The 16,695-nt window shown below is 30.4% G+C and overlaps 2 protein-coding genes across 4 annotated transcripts; both read left to right on the top strand.

Moving 5' to 3' along the window:
• Positions 1 to 6,275: 6,275 nt before the first annotated feature.
• On the top strand, positions 6,276 to 6,994 carry LOC114196274 (myosin heavy chain IB-like). The gene is made up of 2 exons (XM_028086871.1): positions 6,276 to 6,580; positions 6,720 to 6,994. The coding sequence occupies exons 1-2, from the start codon at positions 6,372 to 6,374 to the stop codon at positions 6,790 to 6,792; spliced, it is 282 nt and encodes a 93-aa protein (XP_027942672.1). The 5' UTR covers positions 6,276 to 6,371; the 3' UTR covers positions 6,793 to 6,994.
• Positions 6,995 to 12,793: 5,799 nt separating this feature from the next.
• LOC114165041 (protein NETWORKED 3C) lies at positions 12,794 to 15,960 on the top strand. 3 transcript variants are annotated; one of them, XM_028049684.1, is made up of 3 exons: positions 12,794 to 12,901; positions 13,615 to 13,738; positions 14,829 to 15,960. In XM_028049684.1, the coding sequence occupies exons 2-3, from the start codon at positions 13,642 to 13,644 to the stop codon at positions 15,749 to 15,751; spliced, it is 1,020 nt and encodes a 339-aa protein (XP_027905485.1). In that variant the 5' UTR covers positions 12,794 to 12,901; positions 13,615 to 13,641; the 3' UTR covers positions 15,752 to 15,960. The 3 variants fall into 3 exon arrangements, with proteins under 3 accessions (XP_027905485.1, XP_027905494.1, XP_027905475.1); XM_028049674.1 differs by having other exon boundaries at positions 12,800 to 12,901; positions 13,596 to 13,738; XM_028049693.1 differs by lacking the exon at positions 13,615 to 13,738.
• Positions 15,961 to 16,695: the final 735 nt, after the last annotated feature.

The raw sequence follows: 16,695 nt of genomic DNA, 5'->3' as shown, positions 1-16,695 counted from the left end.
GCTGAGTTGTCTTGCACGTATAGTTCATTATTTAATTCCCAGGAAATCAAGCTTATAACTTTAAAAACGCATTAATGAATTGAGATAATTAACAAGTTTAATATTAAGTCCACGCACGGTTCTCCGGGATTCTCTCTCTCCCTGGAGTGGAATTAAATCGCCCTCGCCTTCACTACAATATATAATATGGTGCTTCGCATGGTTCTACTGTTTAAGGTGCCCTCCAATTTTATTGATTTCAGAAAAAGGAGAAAAAAATAATAATAATAATAATTGAAAATAGGAGCAGAGAGAAATATTGAGTTGTGTTAGTGGGTACACGTGAAGTGGCACATCCAATGTCGAAAAATAAATGAAGGTTGGATCCATCCATGGGAATAGAGCGGAAAGCATGGCGGAACACATGCCGGTGAAATCATAGATGGCAAAGTCACATTCAACGACGAACTGGCGCAGCAGAGAATACAACAACACACCCTCCTTAACAGAATCAATCATCCATAATTCACACTACCGAGTTATAGTAGTTTACAAAAACCTAGATTAATTTATAACATGCCACACAGCTTTGGAATTTTTAAACAAAATCCCAATATTTAATTTAATGTTCCTACAATTTCTATGCATCAAATCTATGTATGAGTGTGCCTTCTTTAGCGGGTGCTGGTGAAGTTAATGTGACATTGTCTGCACCAATTGTCCAATAACCTTCATCATGCCCGTTGTTAATGAACTGTCAAAGATCAATCATCGTCGTCTTAATCACCATCACCCTTCATATCATCAAACACATTTTTCCCATAAACAACACTAACAAATTTACTTTCAAATAATCGCTCCAGAGATTTCCATTCAAAATTTTAGTTCGAATAAATCATAATATATAATTAGTATAAAGAAATCTCAAGATAGTTAAAGATATATTATAATAAATTTATCATTTTTATATAATTTGGGTTAGTCCAACGATATACTAAACATACTGATTAATAAGAATTTTTAAAATCAAACCAATAAAGAATCGACAACCGATTGACCTAAAAAACATTGGTAAAGTAGTTAAGTAAACCTTGTGTAAGTTTGACTACAACTTAAAATGCCTAGTGTACAGTATGGCCTACCATCAGACCATCGGTCAGACGAACCAAGGAACATCGATCAGACGAATCAAGAACCATCGGTCAGGCGGACTCTCATTTATGAAGACAACCGACGGGACGCACGACCCATCGGTCGGGCGGTCACACCAAAACCTGGATCAACGGGTAAAAGGTTGATTAAAGTAAATACAAGTCAGTAATCTGGTTTAAAACATGATTAAGAAACTTTAATCACAAACCCATACCAAAAACTATAAATAGAGGCTTAAGGTATGTTGGTAAGGACCTTCAACTCGCATTTTATTACAGCATTTACTGCTACCTATCGATCGGTCTTAAACTGACTTAAGTATCGAAGTCTTTTAGACAGGTACCTCGATCGCCCGACCAGTCGAGGAGAGAAGACGCTAAGCAAGAGAAAAAACTATATAAACTCACTAAGAAGGACGTCGGACAAAAGACTCAAAAATAATTTGAATGTTGGAAGTAGGTGTTTGATCCCTACATCCGAAACATCTAATAAAATTTCCTTTCATAGTTTTTCATTATTTGAATAAGGAAAAAAGAGAAAGAAAAATTGACTATATTTCATGCATTACAAATATGGTTAAATTGTTTTAATTTAAATTTTATATTAAATCAAATCCACCTATAGATAAATTTAATTTCCAGTTTAAATAATTATCTACTCCTACACTTGTAGCTTTACTGTTTAAAAACACAAACACAATTAATGTATCTGAAAAAGTCTGCCACTAGATATGGCACGAAAAATTCTGCTGTCGAAAAGAAAGCAAGAAAAATTCTTGGTATGGTAAGCGATCTCGTGGTGGTTAGTTATCCATAACTTTTGTTCGAAAAAGCAAATCAAACACAAATTCCATTCTATATATTAACACGAAAGTTATAACCCCTTTGCGTCACAAAACACTATAGTTAAGAAGATTAATACGTGTTTTAATTTATAATTGTTCTCTTATAAGTATTTTAGACAATTTTATCTAAACACGTCTTGATATAAGAATTGTTTAGGTAATAAAAAGAAATGGGGGGTGGGGATTGAATATGAAGGCAATATGAAGATAAAGACATTTTTGAATAGTTGCGTTAAATATTTAAGAAGTATTGGACGACCATAATTTGGTGCTCAAATGAAAGTGAAGGCAATCATGGAGATTAGGTGCACGTGATTGAAAGCTATGTTATTTAATTATGTATATGTCAATTAGCTTTTTTATTAGTGGAAGGGTCTCTATCTGATCATTAGTTAATGTCTTTTCTCTTTATCCCCATTTCAATCTAATACATCCTTACCCAGTTTAATATATAGCTTAAATTTATTTATATTTTATTTCTGTATACTTATAAGTTTGGTTAGTAAAAAGGAATAAAATAACCTCGCGAATAATTGGTATGTGCAGTGAATCGAAACCGACGGTGGTAACCATAGTGGAACAATGTGCATGTACATACACAACTTCAATCACAAGTTCAAATTGTGATTCCTTTTGGTTCAACTAAGTGGCTCAGGATCGATTACGTGATTTCCTCTGACAAGAACCGAATTTGTTTTGCATCCAAATCAGGTTTAGCTCAGTTGTTGGAAAATCAAACCTATGATTTCGGAATTTGAGATATCACACCAACCCACCGCAACAAGATTTTTCAAAAAAAAACTAGCACCATGCCTCCACCCTTTCCAAAAGGCGAAAAACTTATTCCTAGTTAGTCCACTACGTGACAAACTTAAATCTGGCACGTTTAATACATCTCTTAGTCAATATTTCTGCACATTCTTTTGACAATTTGGATCATCTAGTACACCAAACTCTTCACTTTTAACCTATTTTCTTGCCTTACTTCACACCACCACACCATTTGGTTCTATACCATGCTTTCTTTGTTCTTCTTCACATGGATCAAATTTTGAACCCTCTTTTCTTCTCCTCTGGATCGGTGAAAGATGAAATGTGTTGGTAGCAATTGTACATGTGTAATTTTGCAGAACTGAGAGATATGTACTGAGAAATGGTATTGAATATTCCTGGTTTGACCACATCACATGTGTATGTGGTACATAAAGTAGTTAATGCGTGACATCATTGATTAAAATTGTTATGTGTTGGGACCACACAAAATTTAAGCAACTCTCAAATCTCCCATATTCAAAAGAATGGAAATAAAGAAAACAAAACATGAAAAGGAAGGATGTTACAGATTTAAATTTTTATCTTTGAGTTATCAGCTTCGTTTGTGGATTTTCTGCGCCATTCACCGGAGTCTTCTGAAGCTCTCTGTTCACCGAAGGCCCACAGTGGTCCATAAGGTCCAACACCCAGTGGATTCAATGTGCATGTGCCATGCCATGCCATGCCACTTTATTATTTTAGTTATTTTCAAAACCTAACTCTTACATTGTTTCCCATAAAGCTTATAACATCTTTCTTTCTTTCCTTTTCCTGATTCTGCTACCTTGTCTCTAATGTGTATGATGTATGTGTACAAATATCTGAGATGAATTAATGCAAATGTTGATAAATTGGTATAAGTTTGTATTAGTTAATTTATTATATGGTTTTGATATGGGTTGGTATAGCACATTTACACATGATTCATGAACGAAGCTACTTTAGGACATTTTATGGACCACTGGTGAAGAAGAGGACCACTAATCCAAGGACTACACTGTCAACCTCTATCTGTTGGGGACCAATTTGAGCGACATTGACTTCTTTTGTAAACACAACCTTTTTCAGAATCGGTTTGCCAAATCTGTTTCTATCAGACTCGGATTCAATGACCTAGCTAGGTCATCATTTTGTTCTTAATATAGCTTGCTTTAACTAGAACAACCAAAATAATCATCCTTCATAGATTTGCTTCAACTTCAGTTTTTGTTTTGTTTTATTTTTGGGGTCACACTGCAACAACTACTTTGTTGGTATGATGGATGGGATATTTTTTCTTTGGACATCAACAACTTTCACTTTCCTTTCCTCAACTCTCATGGATCTTCTCTTTTAATTGAAGTGGGACATTATTCATTGCCAAGTCTGACAACTCCTAATTGCCATTTTTATTTTTATTTATTTATTTGCTCCTTACACATCCTTTTCACCACCCAATCCATCAATCTCTCTCTATTCAATCAATTGGTGTTCTATAGTTCGGCAAAAATATACCTATTTGTTGCTAATGCCATTAGACATATATAATCGGACAATGATATTTTAACTACTAAATTTTAACAATTTTTTCTTACAACATAAGTTATCATCTTTTAAGTTATCATCTTTTAAGTGATTTTTAATATTGAAAATAAAAAAATAAAAAAATAAAAAATCACTAAAATAATGACATCTAAAATTGTAAAAGAAAGTTATCAAAATTGAGTAGTCAAAAAATCATTTTCCTACATAATCAGCAACCATAAAATGAGATTGTAAAAAAAGTACAACGAATCTACTCAAGTAAATTTGAAATGACAAAAACTAAATGTAATTATCAATTCTCCAAATTTATGTATATTTATACCTACATACTATAAAGAGATTTATCTTTATCCTTCAAATTATATTTTATTTAAATTTAATTCATTTTTTATATATATCGTTTGCTTAAGAGACGTAGGTGTAAAATTTAGGATTAGTTTTTGATAAAAAAAAATATATTACTAAATGAATATATATAAAAATTTGAGAACAACAAAAATTATTAGTGATCTAAAGCTACTGGGCCTTCGTGAGTTCAATAAGAGGGCCCATAACTAGTGGTACAAAAGATGGGTCATAGAGTGGGAAGAAGCCCGATGTATTTAAGAGGGAGTCTGTGACGCAAGATGTTTCAGTTCCCCCAAACCCTAATTGGCATCACTGTTACTTGCATTTTGGGATTGTTGGAGATTTTGATTTGAAAACTTTCTTTTCTGCTTTGCTCTTGTTCTTCGTTTCAAGCGTTGTATTACTATTTTGTTTTGATCGAATTGGTATGTGGATTTGGAAATGGAAGAAACGTTTTTTTGTTTGTTTGTTTGGACAAAAAAAATGAGTGAATTAAATTTTGGGAAGTAGTGATGATGAAAGTATTATTGGCATGAGCAGCGACAACACTTCTGCGCACCGTGTTAGTTTATTTTCACGGGTTGTCGTTTCGATGAAGAATGTGTCAAAATGCTAATCTGAGACTCTTTTCCCGTTTAGGTTTTTGTTAGTTCTGTGATATTGTTTTATCGTTATCAATAATTTTCTTTCTTTTTTTTTTTCACTTTTTCGACTTGAATAGCTGACTCGTGGTTGTGAATCTCCTACAATTTGTTTCTTTTTTCAATTGATTGGGAGGAACTTTGAAACACGTTTGTATAATCTTAAATTAGAAGTATCATTTATCTGGAAAAAAAAAAAAGTCTTTTGTTTTTGCCTTCTCAATTAAGCTTGAGAACCAGGATAAAAGGGATATAAGTTTGAGACTAATTTCTACACACAATCTCATGAACACTTATTAATTATATTCCGATGTAGCAAACACAACATTAAAGATGATTCAACCGTATATAATGGATATAATGATCTTCTCATGAAATTTACCAAAAAAATCATATTTAAATTGAATTGAATGTGAAGAATAAATATAATGTTATAATGAAAGTAAATCACTCATGAGAGTAGGGTTAGTAGCATCACTGTCAACAAAAGATTTCGTTTTATACATTTGTTTCTTGTTATGTGAAATTAAAATCTTATGTCATGCATGTCTTTTCTGTCATCAAACAGAACAGTTCAGGCCATCGATTTGTGTTGCTTCGAGTTCCAAAAAAACAAGAATTTGATGTATTATTCTGAAGAAGATATATGAGATAGATATAAGCATCAGCCAAAAAGGACAGAATCTAATCATATTTAAAGCATTGAACCTAACACTGGGTGAACTTTGGAATAGTTTCATTAATAGAGAAAGTGTAGGAGTGAACATGAGAACTTCAAAAACTTCTTAGTAACATGTTTGTTTGATTTGTAGAGTAAAGAGGTAGGTAAGAATGGCATTGACTGATAGTTAGGAAGTATAGTTAGATATTTGGTGATTGGTAAAGCATGCACTTCTTTTCCTTACACAAGAAGGAAAGTTGGTGAATGTTACTTCCTCTAAATAGAAGCATAGGGCAGGAACTATATATTTCGTCTCAAATTTTAGTTTTCTTGTCTTCATTGCGGTGCTAAAGTTGTTTCTCTGTGCCTCTCTGCAAATTGTTCTATTGTAAAAAGCTACCCAGTTAACATGGGACCTGGAGGACCAGGGGGTCCTGGGCCTGGTGGAGGGCCAGGTTGGGGTCCTGGGCCTGGTGGGCCAGGTTGGGGTCCTGGGCCTGGAGGACCTGGTTGGGGACCTGGGGGACCTGGTTGGGGACCTGGAGGACCTGGTTTCTTTGGGCCTGGTGGGTTTTTTGGTGGGTGTGCAGATGGTATATGCGGCCTTTTATCTTCATGGTGAGTTTCATTATGTAGAAGAAAAAAAGTGCATAAAATGATGATAGTGTTTGTGAATTAATCAATAATGATTTTATATGTTGTAGTTTTTGTTTCTAATTCTAAATTTTAATTAATTCATGGTGACCGGGGAATGCAGCTTCTACTGCTTGTGCTGTTGTTGCTTGTTCCGAGATTGTTTCGGCCCAGCCATGCCACCTCCTCCATTTTGAAAAGAAACCCACGAATCTGTTGGGCCGTGTCCATTGTTTGTTTGCAACAACGTTGTGTTAGTCGTTCAAATAAGGTTTTATGTCTTAGCTCCATTGCGAAGTAACTTTTTTACCCAGTGTAATGTAACGTGAAGTACTGAAGCTATTGTTATTTTACTTCTTTTATTTATAATATATATGTAATTTCATTGTTGTTTAAGAATTTTTGGTGATTATGATTTTGAAGGCATTATTATTGCTTTGATTGTTTAGAATAAGATTTTGAAGCCACATTCATATTCACGTTAATGTATAGATCTAATTACAAAATAAAAATATTTCTATGATATTTAATCCCTTCACCGTATTTTAATAGTACATATTCTTTTGGCCACTAATTTTACTAGTTAATGTAAATTTCCATAGCGGTTATCCCTTAATGAAAAACCAAAATAATAGCAAAAGGATAATAATATTATTACACCTATTTTCTTTTTCCGAAAAGTAACGAATCTAAAATGAAATCACCTCGTATTGAAGTAAGAAGTGTCTATAATAAGTCTATCCATTTCCAAAAATAAGGTTGGAAAATCTGTAAACTCAACATGTATTTTGCTTCTTATTGTGTATTTTGAGACAGCATGTTTAAAATCACTCTTTTGTGATTGATGTTACGAGAATAATTAAAAAATATTCCCAAATTTATAATAGAAGAACTCAATTAATCATATATACAGATAACATTAGTGTGAATCCAATTGTATATTTATCGGTTTATTCATGGACTTGGATATTTAGAAATGTATTAATCCTTAATTATTAATTTGCACTTCCACCGTTAACCCACTAGTAAAAGGCTAATTTCTTGGTTAAACCGAGTTTAGAAATAAACAATAAGGAGTGTGAAATTAGATTTGTTATATATAATTTTTTTAGTTAGAAAAAAAATTATTTATTTTTTTTTCATTTCATTTGCTTAAAACAAACACACATAATAGTGTAATTTAAAAAAAAAAATTATTATCATTCACTATTATCATGTTATTATATCATGATATCAAACCATGACCATGAATACAATTTTAGATAAACATTTTGTACCTCATCAATTTGATTTGGTGGATATTGTCAAATTTGAGGATACTTTTCCCAAATCGCGTTCTAATAAATTTTTAAATTCATTATATATAATTTTAAGAACTTTAGGAGTTTGTTTTTCATTGTCTCGAATTCTTGGTTCTCATAAAAAGTTTAATTAACGAAGATATACTTTTTTCATCTTTATCATATAAACCTTTTTCTTTACAAAAAGAATAGATTTTTTTATTCTTTATCATAATCTTTCTAATAAAAATTTATCACCTCTCACCTATTTAGAAAAAGATAAAATTTATATTCACAAATCACAATTATCACAATACAAAACATAACAAAACTCATACCACTTTAATTAAGCAAGCAGCACTGTATAAATTCAACACTTTAAGAAAAATCATAGGTAGCAAAAAACACAAAATCCCTAAATTTCATAATTAAGGGTTATAATAATTTGAAAAAAGTTTTAATTAGAGTTCATACCAATCTCAAAAAAGAGTTCTAAAATCAAAATTAGGGTTTATACTAATATGGCATAAACTTAATTAGGGAGAAACATCCTTAAAATAATCATAAATCTAATATACATAAATCATAATAAGATTCTAACATCTGTTCCCCAACTTTTGTTTCTCAATCTATCTCTTTATATTTATTTCTCCTTACACACTTTCATAATAATTTACATGGTGAAAAGATATTATAGTCAAAAAATACTTTAATCTCTATTATAAATTAATGTCTTCATTAACTTTTTTATTTTATCTTTTATTATAATTATTCATAATATAAATAATATATAAATTTATATAAAAACAAATTCTTTAAAAAATTGGAATTTATTTCCACTATCACTACTAGGGATGACAACGGGTTGGGTCGGGTAAAGATAGTGCCTACCCGCAACCCGACCCGCCGAAAAAAATATGCCCACTACCCACCTGTTTACCTGCCGGGTATCCGCTTAAAAAATATTCGCGGGTACCCGTGGATACCTGATACCCGCAAATATTTAAAAATTTTATATTATATAAATTGTTCAATATAAAATTATAAAAATAAAATAAAATATAAAATTAAATTAAATTACATTAAATTTTAATTATAATTAAATTTGACATAATAAAATATACTGATAATTTTAATTTTAATTAAATTTAACTTAATAAAATATAAATTAAATTTTAATTTTAATTTTTTTGTGGGTAACGGATACCCGCGGGTACGGATAGTATGATACCTGTACCCGACCCGTTTATAAACGAGTATTAAAATATCCGCTACCCGCAGATAATAAATATCCGCAGGTATTAACTATCCGTCACGGATTTTATCCGCGGATATCTGTGAACACAAGTATTTTTGTCACCCCTAATCACTTCGTAGTTTCGCCCTGCTTCTTAGTGAAACAAAAATTATTTGGAATCTTACATTAAAGGAAATATATGGTATATATTTACAAATTTTAAAAAATTCTTACATTTTGTTTGAATAGAGAATTTTATAAATTTTAAAACATTTAAATACATTAAATTTGAATTAGTTTTACCTTAATCTTTAAGGTAGGTTTTTCCTGTTAATTCCATTTTTTTTCTCTGTTGGTTTATTGGGCATAATCAGAAATCTCGAATCTCGAATGATAAATTTGTCCTTTTTTTTGTTATTCTTCCATTTTTTGTGCGAAGATTTCACTGTAATTTCCTTCATTGCAATATAAGATTTTTCTACACTAACCTTCTGCATTAAAAGCATATTTAATTACTATCATATATTAAATATTTATTGAATTATGCTTAATTTCAATAACTAACAAATATTTAGAAATTACATATGCAAAAATTTTGTAAAAACAATTAGTATAATAATAGTTTAATTTAAGAAATTAAATAACTATAATTTCTATTATCATTATTATTATATATCGTTATTAATAGTAATATTAATATTATTACTGATAACACTAAAATTACTAGTATTACTGTTATTTATTATCAGTGTTATTCATATTGGTATAGTTAATATTATTATTTAAATTAACATTAATATTAGTAATAGTATTACTAATTATTATTATAATTATTAATATTATTATTGTTGTTGTATTGTCGTATGGTGGAATCGTTCTATCGTTATGTCGTTGTGTCAACGTGTTGTCGTGTTGTTACGTCGCTGTGTCATTGTATCGTCGTATCGTTGTGGCGTCATGTCGTCATATCGTCGTGTCACCGTATCGTCATGTTGTGTTGTCGTATCGTCGTATCATTGTATCGTCTTAAAATAAGAAAATTATATGTGACTACAATTAAGAAATGTCACATAGAAAAATAATAATCATGTCAGAATGAATCAGCTCAAAAAACTCAAACAATTCCTAAGAATACCATTACACTTCTAATTTTATAGGATGTTCTATCTATACAAAGAAACATAAAAAAAATATCAAGACATGTTGTTATGATTACATATTTGCGATTCTATATTCGTAGAAACTTATGTAAAAAATGAAAATCTCACATACAAATAGTAAAAGCATTGCATGCAACAAAAACAAAAGAAGACAAAAAAAAAACTAAAACTATACTTTACCAATAATCAAAGAAATAATATTATCACGTTTGAACCACTAAAAAAATCATGGAAGAGATTTTTTATCTTGATAACAAAGAAAAAATGATTTTTTATATATTTACGAATATATAATAATAATAGTAATAATAATAAATGAATTAAAGATAATAATATTTTGATTTATTTTTTTATCAATTTTTAACCAACCACTTAAATTACTTTTAAATTATCTATTTTAATTTTTATTAGTAGTATAATGTAATGATCTAAGGATGATTTAAGTGGTGAGTTAAAAATGAGTCAAAAAAGTGAATCAAAATATTATTATTCATGAATTCTATAATGAAGATATTAGTGATATAATTTAGTCGGAGACTTTCGATATAAGAAGTATTTTGTTTTATGTTTGTTAAATTTGAGTGCAAAAACATGCACTTTGTACGTATTTTTTTAAGTAGTAATTAAAATATATGTAAATTATTTAAATTGTAAAAGTAGTATCTAAAAATATAAAAATGAAAAAAATAGTTATAGACATAATTATATGTATAGTTATAAAATAAAATAAATTATAATTATTTAAAAAAAATTATTATAAAAAATATTGTGTAAAAAGTATCATGAGTAATTATTTAAATTTGAAAAGTTAGTTACAAAAATACAAAAGAGTTAATAATTTTTTTTAATAAGTATTTATTTAAATTTAAAAAAGTAGTTGATAAAATGATAAAAGTAAAATAATTTTTTATTGTAAATATATATTTAAATTTTAAAAGTAATAATGGAAAGAATAAAATTATAAAACGAATGAAAAAATATTTTTATATATAATTATTTTAAAATTTAAAATGTAGTTAATAAAATGATAAAATTAAAAAATAGTTTTTATTATGAATAATTATTTAAATTTGAAAATAATAATTAAAAAAGTGAAATTAAGAGAAAAAGTGTACACGAAAGAAGTTATAGATGTATTTAAAATATTCAGTGCATATCTACAGTAACTATAAATCAATACCTGAAGAATTTGTAATTAAAAGTACGGAGAATGATAACCGGATGACACTTTTTAAGATATTAAAATATAGTTAATGAACATTGAATTTACTAAAAGTTATAGGTAACTGTAATATTAAATAAATTATAACTTTAATAATTATTAATTCACTTTTATTGTATTTGAAGAACAAAATTACCCTGAGTGTTATATATTTTATAATTGATAATTTATTTGATAAAAATTAAAATAAAAAAATATAATAAATATATTTTAATATTGTTAAAATTAAAATATAAATAAATACAAAAAAAGAAAATTAACAGAAAATAAAATAGTTTTTTTTTTAAACATACAATATTATGTTAATTATTTCTTTGTTGAAAAACAAATGATATTTTATTTTTCTGTTAATTTAATTTTTTGTATGCTTATTTATATTTTAATTTTTAATAATATTAAAATACAGTTATTTTATTATTATTTTTTTATTAAATAAATTATTAATTACAAAAATGAAAAATATTTATGAATACTTTTGTCATCTAAATAAAATAAAAGTATACTCATAATTATTAAAGTTGTGATTTATTTAATATTACAGTTATTTATGAACTTTTAAATAATTCAATATTTATTAACTAGTATCCTTAAAACGAGTCCAGATTTTATTGGACATTCAAAATACATTATACTAAAATTAATAATAATTAATATATTAGAAAAATAGAGTAAAAAGTAGTAAAAAAAAAATAACAGAATCCAAATTTCCTCAAAACTCTTTAGCATTACCCCTTCTACTCTACAGACACGTTGACATTAATTGACAAGCTAATTTCTTTCAACAGTTTAATTATGGTGTCTTGAAGTTTGTTCAAAACCTGGAATTAAATTCGCATCATAAAGAGGAAATAAAACACTTGCAGTGTATGACAGTTTCTGACCGTTGCACCATAAACTTTTCTTTTCTTTTCTTTAAAATTGTTAACTGTACACGCTCCTTCACGTTTTCTAACCCAAACCAGATCAACAAAACTTCCACGCTTTTTAAACATTATTTAATATTCATAACATTACAAAAATAAATAGTTATTACTCATTCATTATAAACAAATGATAGTCTAATCATTTCAGATTGATCAATAAAATCATAAGTTTAAGCTTGATTATGATAAAACCATCTTTAATATCAGGCTTTGAATGGGTCAGCGTTATGGGCCTAAGGCGATGGCTGGGCCCAGACATTTGATACACGTGGGAGACTGTGATAGGTGGAGAGTTATGAATGAGACAAAAAATTCAAAATGAGAAAGAACGTGGTATTTATGTTACAACACTCCCTCTCTGTTACACTTGAGTGGAGACTACTCCACCACAGTTGCTGAACAGCGCAGAGCCAAAGAACAAGACTCAGATTTCCGACCGTGAGGAATTGAAGCTTATGCACCTTAAAACAACTACCTAAACCTGGTATCTTTCTCTGTCTCTGTTATCATGTCTCTGTTGATTTTGTTTTTGTTTTTTTTTTCTGTCTTCTTTCTGGTTTCATTTTAGTTTTGGGGTTTTGAAAGTTGAATGCTTACTTCTGAGCATCTAAATAATAATACCATAAAATAAGTTATACAAGAGAGTAACAGTTTTTATGAGTTGCTTTTAAGGTTATGTACAATATAAGTTTAAACTGTGAGATGGTATTAATTGTGATTCAAATCCTACAACAGAGATATCTAATCCTTGAGGGAGATTAGGTTAAAGATCTTTTTGATGTGAATTAAATAGTTTATGCTAAGCTTAGTAATGGTAGTAGTTTTGAAGTTACGGGGAATGATAATTTGAATTTCCATTATCTTCTACATGTAATATTTGAATGGTTTTTTTTTTTTTAGGATAAAAACTTCTCTTTAGGATAAAAATAATTAATTCTTGAAAACAAAAAGAAAAAGATATAAGAGATTTTTTCTAAAGATTATTAGTTTATAAGTTTATAGATAAAAATAGATATACTATAATTTTAATTTTCATAATATCTTCTACATTTACCTTATCTTCTGTAACCGCAGTACATTATTTAACATTATTTAACGAACACCAACAATCTATTCCAACACTCTATACCAGTATTTTTCTTTTTTGAGCAAGTGATTGTTGTTTTTTTTTTTCATAGCTTCAGCAATTTTTGTTAGGGAGAAGTTTCTTAAGAGAAGTTGAATATGGGTGAAACGATGGAGAAGCAACCATCACAGTGGTGGTGGCTTGATAATCACAACACTACTAATCGATCCCCATGGCTTCAATCCACAATCTCTGGTATGCATTGCATTATCAATTTGTTACATTTTTATTTTCTTTTGACAAGTGATAAGTTACCCTCTTAATAGAAAAAGATGAACACTAGCAGAAAAGCATAAAAAGGTTATGGGGGCACCCTTATGACTTATCTGAGTGTTACTTTTCAAGTTCTTTATCTTCTTCATCTTTTGTCCTCTGGATTTAGCCGTTGGAGCAACCCATGGAACCTTTTTGTGCACATTCGTCTTTTGGATTTCCTAATGTTGTAGATACAAGTTAAAGAAATAGAATATATGTTGGAAATTACAGTGAGTCCAATAAGAGGGCCCATAATCAGTGCTACAAAAGATGGGCCTAAGAGGCCCAATGATTGTGCTGTATTTAAAAGGAAGTCTCTGTTACATAACAAGCTTTGTTTCACCAAACCCTAATTGCTTCGCTGTTACTTGCAATTAGAGTGTTGCGAGATTTTGATTTGAAAATTGTGTTCTGTTCTGTTTCGCAATTGTTCTTCTGTTAAAGCGTTGTATTAATACTTTGTTTTAATTGAATTGATTTATGAAATTGGAAAGGAACCAAGGTCTTTTTGTTTTCTTTAGAAAAAGAATGAGTGAATTGAATTGAATTTTGTGAAATAGCTGATGATGAAAGTATTATTGGTACGAGTATCGGCAACACTTCTGCGCACCGTGATTGTTTATTTTCACGGGTTGTCGTTTCGATGAAGAATGTGCCAAAATGCTAATCTGAGGCTCTCTAGGTTTTAGTTTTCTCTGTGGTATTGTTTTATCGTTTCACGATTTTTGCCTGTGATTTTCCTTTTTTAACTCCCAAGTTTTTCAATTCGAATTTCTGACTCATGGTTGTCTAGGATTTATTTTTCATTCTCAGTAGTTAATTGTGAGGAACTATGAAATACGTTTATATAATCTTAAATTAAAACTATTATTTCTTCGAAAAATATAGTCTTTTGTTTTTGCTCTTTCAAAGTCTTTTCGCTTTTAATTTCATACCTATAACAACGTTGGAAGATGTAAAACTGAGTGATTAGTTCACCAAAATAAGTTTATCCTAATATGCAATAAAGTTATGTGATTATCTGTTGCAGAGCTAAATGAGAAGACAAGGGCAATGCTAAAGTTAATTGAAGAAGATGCAGATTCCTTTGCCAAACGTGCAGAGATGTATTACAAGAAGCGACCAGAACTTGTGAGCATGGTCGAGGATTTCTACAGAACACACCGCTCCCTAGCTGAGCGCTATGATCAAGTCAAACCTGATACCACTGGAATTGGACACCTCGTTACTGGGGGATCACCGTTTGCTTCAGCCAAGTATCAGATACAGAAGTTGATGTGTTTTTCAGATAGTGGATACGACACATATTCTGAGCGTTGTGATGTGTACGAGGAGTACGAGGAGTCCGAGGAATCTGAAGTAGATGATCCCGAAGAGGAGGAGGAGGGGACCGAGTTTGTTCACAGCTGCACAAAAAAGGAGAAAGCTTCACCAGTGGCTGTGAGTGATGAATTGATGAAGATGAGGGATGAAGTCATGAGACTCAATGAAGAGAACAATGCTAATAGGGATCAAATCAATGATAAGAATACCATTTGTGAGGAAGTCAAGATGTTGAGGGATGAAGTCATGAGACTCAATGAAGAGAACAATGCTCATAGGGATCAAATCAATGATAAGAATACCATTTGTGATGAAGTCAAGATGTTGAGGGAAGAAATAGGAAGGCTTAGAGATGAGAATGAGGAACAGAAGAAACAACTCAAACAGAAGGATGAAGAGAAGATAGAGGTGATAAGACAGTTGAGTTTAGCAGTAGATGTGCTGAAGCAGGAGAATGTGAAGATGAGAAACTTCATTGCTAATGAGTCTGCCAAGAAATGGAAGAAACCGTTTGATGAGATCAACAAACTTGTGGGAGCATTTTCGCTGAAGTTGTTCAATGGTGGTCCGAGGAATCAGCCCAGCGTTGAGCTCTCCACATGTGGTTTTCATTGTTTCGCAAATAACTAACTAATAATGTTCAAACAATCTTATGGAGGTGTTCATGTTAGGAACTTATTAACCAAAAATTTACATCTTGGGCCCGTAGTGTGAGTGCTTAGTCATATTCATTATATTCTTTTACATATGCAGTTTTTCTATAGCAGTTGTATTCATTTCAGTCGTTTCAAATGTGTATTTGTATTCCTTTATATATGAAATCCATTCGAATTCTTGTCTGTTGCATTCTTCTCCCTCTCTTTTATGTGGTCCTAAGTACTATCAGAGTAAATAGTGGTCCTAGGGGAAAATGACCAACTCCTTTAGTTCGATCAATTTGCTGAAGTTAATGTCGGTTGGTGAAGGCAACGGAAGGAATTTTCAATGTTTCTCTCAACCTTTGATGGCAAAATTTCCCAGCTTTTGTTCTTTAGTTCCAGAGTTAATATCTTTGTTTTGTTTGTACCGAGTGTATGAAAGATAAAGTTGTCTTTCAGTATTTAAAACAATCATTTATAGAATTTGAACTGAATTGAACTCAACTAAGTTGGATGGACTTTAAAAGTCTTGAGATCTTTTGCCAACTGTGATCAACCATAACCTAATCATAAATGTTGAAATAACTACACAGATAGAAACACCAACATCAATGTATTAAAACCAAGGCATAAAGCCACATTGTGTAAATTACAGGTAAAATAAAGCATGACATTGAGCATAACTGGAAAGCAGAAGCCTGAGATGGCAAAAGATTGAATACAGTGGCATCTGGGTTGGGAGGGCTTGGGCTTGAAGGAATTGTGGGCAGTGAGGAATATGATGGAGAATGAGAAACTCCACCTGCAACTGGGGTGGGAAAAAGTGGTTCAGTATCTGGTGATTGAGTAGGAGAAACTACAGGATCACTTTCTGGTGCTGCTGCTGAGATGGTGGAAACTTGCATACTTTGTTGAGAACTGGAAGAAGAAGCCAAG

This window comes from Vigna unguiculata, chromosome 1 (assembly GCF_004118075.2).
Source record: "Vigna unguiculata cultivar IT97K-499-35 chromosome 1, ASM411807v1, whole genome shotgun sequence".
Classification (NCBI taxonomy): Eukaryota; Viridiplantae; Streptophyta; class Magnoliopsida; order Fabales; family Fabaceae; genus Vigna; species Vigna unguiculata.
This window is presented reverse-complemented; position numbering and strand designations above follow the sequence as displayed.